This window comes from Bos taurus, chromosome 22 (assembly GCF_002263795.3).
Source record: "Bos taurus isolate L1 Dominette 01449 registration number 42190680 breed Hereford chromosome 22, ARS-UCD2.0, whole genome shotgun sequence".
Classification (NCBI taxonomy): Eukaryota; Metazoa; Chordata; class Mammalia; order Artiodactyla; family Bovidae; genus Bos; species Bos taurus.
Genome location: NC_037349.1, coordinates 51666148 through 51674092, shown reverse-complemented (window position 1 = coordinate 51674092; position 7945 = coordinate 51666148). Strand labels below are relative to the sequence as shown.

Sequence of the window (7945 nt, the reverse complement as noted above, 5' to 3'; positions counted from 1 at the left end):
TATCTGCTAAGGACTTGGGATGGGACATTTTCAGAGTGACAAAGGAGGTGGAGAACAACCCAGGAGAGGGGACAAATGGGGCCAAACCCCTGACTGGCTGAGGGCTGGTTCCAGAGGACTGGATAGTGTGGGATGGATGTCTGCCTAGGGACGGGCTAGCAATGTAAGTAGAAGGGGTACTTCTAGAAGGGGTTGGTACTGTTATCCATTCTTCAAGTGTTAAGTGATTGTCTCCTGGGTGCCAGGCAGTGCCTAGAGCTGGAAATGGAAAGGTGAATACACTCCTTTACCCTGAATCCTGAGGAGACCAGAGTGTGGACACAGAGGGGTTGTAGAGAGTGTCTGGTCCCCGTGTCTCCTGAGGAGACAACCTTCTTGAGCAAGCCTGCCTGTGACACTTCCCATGGGGTCTAGGGGAGGTCAAGGTATTGTAGGAGATGGAGAAACCATTTCTTCACCTTGCACAAGAGACAAAATTCACTCACTGCCCTGCAGTCCCGTGAGGCAACAGCAGGAGCTGAGGCAAGTCCAGCTCATGCCCTGGGAGGAGGGCAGGGATGGGGTGGGTCAGGAAGGCTCCCGGTTGAACTTTTGCATCAGGGCCCAGACTGGGCATAAAGGAGGATCCCTCAGGTTGGGAGGAGGCAGACTGGGGACCATGGAGACCCAGAGGGCCAGCCTCTCCCTGGGACGGTGGTCACTGTGGCTACTGCTGCTGGGACTAGCGCTGCCCTCGGCCAGCGCCCAGGCCCTCAGCTACAGGGAGGCCGTGCTTCGTGCTGTGGATCAGCTCAATGAGAAGTCCTCAGAAGCTAATCTCTACCGCCTCCTGGAGCTAGACCCACCTCCCAAGGAGGACGTGAGTTGGGGAGGGGGCTGGGAAGGGGATCTGTCTCCTGACATCCTTGGCCACACTGTCGCCCCTTCGCTCAGGCTGGTTCTCTTGTCAGGAAGGCACTTTTCCCTCTAGGTGGGTTCCCACCTCTTCCAGGAAACCTTCCCAGACCTGGGTCATCTCCCAGCACCAGACTTCCTGTCTTAGCATCTCTGCTGTGGGAACAGGCGCCCTGCACACCTGGCTCAGGCTCCCTGGACTTCTGGGAGCTCCAGGGATGGGGGGGTCACAGGCTCTGTGAGGTGACTTCCCTGCTAATGTCCTCTCTGCACCTCGGTGTCTCTCTGCCAGGGGGAGCTCTGTCAGCCTGGAGGCTCCAGTGACAAGGGCTCTCCCTTCAGGCGGCCCTGACCTCCCTCAGCCCCTGTGAGGGGAGGCGCTGCCATCAGTGCTGCTGTGAGGGCCACTCCTGCTCTCTGTGTGTCCATGAGGCGGGGCATGGGCTCTGTCCCCTCCCCTGTGCTGCCGGCACCAAGCCCAGGGCCGGACACACAGGGGGCTGGAGAGGCTGCCGTCCGGGTTGAGGACAGGGAGACAGATCAGAGAAGGAAACATGAGCCCGAGCCCAGTCTCCCCATTTTATTCCTGGATCAGGATGAGAACCCAAACATCCCGAAGCCTGTGAGCTTCAGGGTGAAGGAGACCGTGTGCCCCAGGACGAGCCAGCAGTCCCCGGAGCAGTGTGACTTCAAGGAGAATGGGGTGAGCCTGGGGGCTGAGACTGAGGGCTGGGATCAATGCTTCTCAGCGCGAGCTGAACAGGGAATTTCAGGGAAGGTTTCCAGCCCCTTGTGGGTGAGGTGAGGTGAGGCTGGGAGGTTATGACCCAGGGTTTCCAGTTTGACCTGGAGCCTCCCCTCCCAGCTGCTGAAAGAGTGTGTGGGGACAGTCACCCTGGACCAGGTCGGGAGTAACTTCGACATCACCTGTGCTGTGGTGAGTGACCCTTCCTGGGTTGCGAGGCTTCTGGGGGGTAATGTGTCAAACGTTCTTTGGACCAATGACCCACTGCCCCATCCAGGGCAGAGAAAGGCCCTTCTACTCGGGCCTCTCCTTTTCCTGAGCCCCAGGTCTCTAGCCCTGGCTCTGCATCCCTTAGAGCAGGGGTTCTCTACTGGGGTCCCCACCTGGGAACTGAGAGGCAGATTCTCAGCCCCACTGAGACTTCCTGAATCCAACTCTGGGGTGGGGTCCAGCCATTTGTATTTTCACAAGGCCTCCAGGGGATTCTGACTGTGCTGAAGTTTGAGCGACACTGACTCAAGTCATGAGCTTTCCGCCCCTGGGGCTTGTGACCCCAGAAAGCCCTATGTCATCTGTGGGCCTCCGTTTCCTCATATGTCTGTGGTGTGGAGATTCAGCCAGAGGCTCCAACAGTTGCAGCCAGAGAGAGGGTGCCTGGGCCATAAAACCTCCTGAAATCGCCCAGTTTGTGGGGATGTCCAAGTGGGGAGGGTTCTGGTCTTACCCTGGGTCCCTCCCTCCACAGATAACCTGTTTCTTCTCGTTGCACAGCCCCAGAGTGTCGGGGGACTTCGAAGCCTGGGTAGGAAGATATTACGTGCTTGGAAGAAGTATGGCCCAATTATTGTTCCAATAATCAGAATTGGGTGAATTGTGGGCCCAGGAAAGAGTCCTAAGGGTCTGCCGGCCCTGGGGAAGACTTCTGGACTCTGAGAAATAAATTCTTGTGAGAACAACTTCCTCCAAGCCTCAGTTTCAATTGTCTCCCCTTCTCCCACTTATCATGACTGAGTTGTTTACTCTGGGAGGCCCTCTGTGTCGGGTGTGTGTGTGTGTGTGTGTGTGTGTGTGTGTGTGTGTGTGTGTTTGTCTATGTGTGTGTATGTGTTTGTGTGATCACTCCTGTATGTGTATGTATGTGATCACTCCTGTGTGTATGTATGTGTGTGTGTGTGTGTGAGATCACTCCTGTGAACACAGAGAAACCTGGGGCCCCTGTTCCTTCCAGGAGGGCACGGGGGAGGCAGCAGCCCCAGGAGCTCCAGAACTGTGTCCCCACCCTCGGGTCCCTCCCGAGCCCTTCACCCACCTCTGCCCTCCTCCTCCAACACCCAGTAGGATGTAAGGAGACCTGCTGTGGGTGCAGAGCTGGTGGGGCTGCTGCTCCTGCTCACGTGGAGCTGACAGTCCACGAGGGGCCAGGCTGCTCACCTTGCTAAACACTCACAGAGATGCAGTTCAGTCTCAGGGCTGAGCCTGCAGGTGCAACGCCCAGGACGTACCTCTTGCCCTCGACAATCTTAATTTTGAATTAGCCCATCCCTCCTGGCTTTTCCTGTGGCACTGAGACACATTACTATTTCTTCAGCTGGGTCCCAGACTGAAGCAGTGGGCTTGTGTTTAGGGATCAGTTCAGTTCAGTTCAGTTGTTCAGTCATGTCCGACTCTTTGTGATCCCATGCGCCAGGCCTCCCTGTCCATCACCAACTCCTGGAGTCCACCCAAGCCCATGTCCATTGAGTCAGTGATGCCATCCAACCATCTCATCCTCTGTCGTCTCCTTCTCCTCCTGCCTTCAATCCTTCCCAGCATCAGGGTCTTTTCCAGTGAGTCAGCTCCTCGCATCAGGTGGCCAAAGTATTGGAGTTTCAGCTTCAACATCAGTCCTTTCAATGAACACCCAGGATTGATCTCCCTTAGGATGGACTGGTTGGATCTCCTTCTAGTCCAAGGGACTCTCAAGAATCTTCTCCAACACTGCAATTCAAAAGCATCAATTCTTTGGCGCTCAGCTTTCTTTATAGTCCAACTCTCACATCCATACATGACTACTGGAAAAAGCACAGCCTTGACTAGACAGACCTTTGTTGGCAAAGTAATATCTCTGTTTTTTAATATGCTGTCTAGGTTCGTCATAACTTTCCTTCCAAGGAGTAAGCATCTTTTAATTTCATGGCTGCAGTCACCATCTGCAGTGATTTTGGAGCCCCCCAAAATAAAGTCAGCCACTGTTTCCACTGTTTCCCCATCTATTTCCCATGAAGTGATGGGACCAGATGCCACGGTCTTAGTTTTCTGAATGTTGAGCTTTAAGCCAACTTTTTCACTCTCCTCTTTCACTTTCATCAAGAGGCTCTTTAGCTCTTCTTCACTTTCTGCCATAAGGGTGGTGTCATCTGCATATCTGAGGGTATTGATATTTCTCTCAATAATCTTGATTCCAGCTTGTGCTTCATCCAGCCCAGCGTTTCTCATGATGTACTCTGCATATAAGTTAAATAAGCAGGGTGACAATATACAGCCTTGATGCACTCCTTTTCCTATTTGGAAGCAGTCTGTTGTTCCATGTCCAGTTCTTACTGTTGCTTCTTGACCTGCATACAGATTTCTCAAGAGGCAGGTCAGGTGGTCTGGTATTCCCATCTCTTGAAGAATTTTCCACAATTATTGTGATCCACACAGTCACAGGCTTTGGCATAGTCAATAAAGCAGAAATAGATGTTTTTCTGGAACTCTCTTGCTTTTTTGATGATCCAGTGGATGTTGGCAATTTGATCTCTGGTTCCTCTGCCTTTTCTAAAACCAGCTTGAACATTGGGAAGTTCACGGTTCATATATTGCTGAAGCATGGCTTGGAGAATTTTGAGCATTACTTTGCTGGTGTGTGAGATGAGTGCAATTGTGCGGTAGTTTGAGCATTCTTTGGCATTACCTTTCTTTGGGATTCGAATGAAAACTGACCTTTTCCAGTCCTGTGGCCACTGCTGAGTTTTCCAAATTTGCTGGCATATTGAGTGCAGCACTTTCACAGCATCATCTTTTAGGGTTTGAAATAGCTCAACTGGAATTCCATCACCTCCACTAGCTTGGTTCGTAGTGATGCTTCCTAAGGCCCACTTGACTTCACATTCCAGGATGTCTGGCTTTAGGTGAGTGATCACACCATCGTGATTATCTGGGTCGTGAATGGTACAAAATTTGCACCATTAAATACAAGCATCTTGTCCATCAGGGTGAAGAGCTCTGCATGAGGGTGTGAGAGACAGAGTGACACACAGGTCCCATGTCTACTTGCCTGTGTGTTTCAGACACTGCCCATGTCCTGCCCACTCCCCACTTTCTAGTTGACCTTTGCTCTGGGGCAGACTGGAAGCACTGGGGAGCTTGCACCAAAGGAGTAGCTTCAACCAACCACTGGGGGGACATGATGGAAAAACACCTCCTCTTTCTTACTCCATGGGTGTCTCACTCCCGGAAGTGTCACACCTCTGCCTGAGGTCCCCAGCCTCAGGCCTGTCCTGTCCATTCAGTTTTACATCAGTGTTGACCATATGTCCCTTGCTATGGACCAGGCCCTCAACATGCATATGTGACCACTGATAGCAGAAACGAAATGATGCTAACAATTTTTCCATCTCGACCCGTGAAAAGGAGACAGAACTGGTCCCAGGCAATCATGCAGAGGCAGGAAAGCACAGGGGAGGCCTTCCCTGGTGACTCAGCAGTGAAGAATCTGCCTGCAATGCCGGAGACCCAGGAGCCACAGGTTCAATCCCTGGGTTGAGATGATTCTCTAGAGGAGGATATGGCAACCCACTCCAGTATTCTTGCCTGAGAAATCCCATGGACAGAGGAGCCTGGCAGGCTACAGTTCATGGGGTTGCAAAGAGTCGAACACGACTTAGCGAATAGACCACCACCACCAGGAGAGCACAGGGAGGTTTCCAGGTTACCAAACACCCAGGAACCATGTGTGTTGCTAATTATTTGACTCAGGGAAAAGATATAGCTTGACCAAGAGGCCAGTGGGGCAATATCTGGGCGGTGTAATAAGGTTGCACAAAATTCACTTCTCTTTCCTTCTCCAAGGCTGAGTGGTCAACCAGCATCTCCCATCCAGGCTGCTACCTTCCAAGGTGCCCTGGCCAAGGCTCCAAGGGTCCCACAGGGCAACTGAGTCCTCACGGCCACATGGTGCTTCCCTGGCATTGGTGGATTGGAATGTTCTTGGCTTCAGCACTCCTCGGTCCCTTGGGCATAGTATTTCCCCCAGCTGTGCTCTCTTTTCCTCCCCACCTGGTGTTCAACCAGAGCACTGGGCAAGGAATCCTGGAGGTCAAATCAGAAGGGATGTCCTGGACTTCCCTGGTGGTCCTGTGGGTAAGAATCTGCCTGCCAATGCAGGGGATGTGGGTTGGATCCACGGTCCAGGAAGATCCCACACCAGGCAAGTAAGCCCCTGGGCCACAGCTACTGAGACCTCACTCTCTAGAGCCTGTGCTCCGCAACAAGAGAAGCCACCGTAACAAGAAGCCTGTGCACCGCAACTAGAGAGTAGCCCTTGCTCTATGCAACCAGACTAGCTGGTGGGTGGCAACGAAGACACGGTACAGCCAGAACTAACTAAATAAATAAAAAGCACATTTTACTAAAAAAGCAAAACAGAAGAAGGGATGTCCTGAAGGCTTTGGGAGTCAAGAGGAGGAGGTACCACTTTTGGTTAAGGTCAGGGAAAATTTTGCAAGGTGGCATGTCAGGGCAAGCAGAGGCACCAGCTGCAGAGATGGGGGCCAAGCAGGAGGCTCTGAGATGGCTTGTGGTTGGAGTGGTCAAGGCAGCTTGAGACCTGCCCCGCAGGGCCGGGGTGTGGACAATGAGGAGATCCAGACCCTGCTGTCAGGCGGGGGTCTGTGTGCTCTGAAGGCGGAGGGTGAAGTGATCAAATCAGCACTCTGTCTTGGCATCTAGAAATGGTGTGAAGGGTGGACAGTGGTCTGGAGAGAGCCTGAAAATCAGGAAACATGGAGTCTGGAGGTTGTGGCGTCACTGAGAGGAGAGGAGAGGAGATGGGGGTCGGCCCAGGGCAGGGGTGGCGGGAGGTCAGGGGAGTGTCCTCAGAAGGAAGAAGGAACAGGTGGGGCTCCCAGGCTTCTAGCTCAGGGCTCCTTTGGCAGCACCCAGCCAACGGCCCAGTGAGGACCACCAGGGCGTTCATCGGAGTCTTGAACCCAGAGGCACAGTCCAGTATGTGTGTGATGGGCACTGTTGTCTTGAGAAGTGTGGTCCCCAGAAACGTGTGACGACGGGGAGGAGGAGCAGCCCGGATGCTCCTGAGCCAGCCCTGCCTCCTAAGAGGAGAGTCCTTGGAGGAGACTCAGCAGGAGCCCCCAGGGAGGAGGAGGGGACCCAGGAGGGCAGGGACAGGGGAGATTGGCAGAGAGCATATTCAGGTAGACAGAGTGTTTCCCCAGCACCTGTGAAGATAAAGAGGTTGAGTGTAGCAACAGGCCACAACTGCTGACATCTTTAGTGTGAGGAAATCAGAGAAGAGTAGGAGAGGGGACAGGTGAAGCCGACCCCCTGACAGGCTGAGGGTTGCGGAGAGACAAGGATGGTCTGACCATGTGACTGCGTGAGGACAAGCTGGATGGGTGAGACTGTAGAAGGGATTGGAGCTGTCATCCACTCATCCAACTTTACCTGTGTGCCTACTGGGTGCCTAGAGGAGGGGTTGTTGTTCAGTTACTCAGTTGCATCCTACTCTTTGCGACCCCATGGACGCCAGGCTTCCCTGTCCTTCACTATCTCCCAGAGCTTGCTCAAACTCATGTCCATTGAGTCGGTGGTGCCATCCAGCCATCTTGTCCTCTGTTGTCCCCTTCTCCTCCTGCCTTCAATCTTTCCCAGCATCAATGTCTTTTCCAATGAGTCTGCTCTTTGCATCAGGTGACCAAAATATTGGAGCTTCAGCTTCAGCATCAGTTCTTCCAATGAATATTCAGGGCTGATTTCCTTTAGGATTGACTGGTTTGATCTCCTTTCAGTCCAAGGGACTCTCAAGAGTCTTCTCCAACACCACAGTTCAAAAGCATCAATTCTTTGGTGCTCAGCCTTCTTTATGGTCCGACTTTCACATCCTTACATGACTACTGGAAAAACCATGGCTTTGACTAGACATTACTAAAGTAACGTCTCTGCTTTTAAATATGCTATGTAGATTTGTCATAGCTTTTCTTCCAAGGAGCAAGCGTCTTTTAATTTCATGGTCACAGTCACCATTCACAGTGATTTTGGAGCCCAAGAAAA

General features: G+C 52.7%; 1 protein-coding gene across 2 annotated transcripts; it reads left to right on the top strand.

Moving 5' to 3' along the window:
* The first annotated feature begins 639 nt into the window (after positions 1 to 639).
* CATHL5 (cathelicidin 5) lies at positions 640 to 2599 on the top strand. 2 transcript variants are annotated; one of them, NM_174510.3, is made up of 4 exons: positions 647 to 859; positions 1490 to 1597; positions 1760 to 1831; positions 2411 to 2599. In NM_174510.3, exons 1-4 carry the CDS (start codon positions 659 to 661, stop codon positions 2507 to 2509), a joined length of 480 nt encoding a protein of 159 aa, NP_776935.1. In that variant the 5' UTR covers positions 647 to 658; the 3' UTR covers positions 2510 to 2599. The 2 variants fall into 2 exon arrangements, with proteins under 2 accessions (XP_024838167.2, NP_776935.1); XM_024982399.2 differs by lacking the exon at positions 1760 to 1831 and having other exon boundaries at positions 640 to 859.
* Positions 2600 to 7945: the final 5346 nt, after the last annotated feature.

Excerpts from the sequence above, each read along its gene's own strand:
- CATHL5 (NM_174510.3), top strand. The coding sequence starts at position 659 with ATGGAGACCCAGAGGGCCAGCCTCTCCCTGGGACGGTGGTCACTGTGG. Across the intron at positions 860-1,489 it reads ACCCACCTCCCAAGGAGGAC|GATGAGAACCCAAACATCCC; the intron begins GTGAGTTGGGGA and ends TTCCTGGATCAG. Across the intron at positions 1,832-2,410 it reads TCGACATCACCTGTGCTGTG|CCCCAGAGTGTCGGGGGACT; the intron begins GTGAGTGACCCT and ends CTCGTTGCACAG.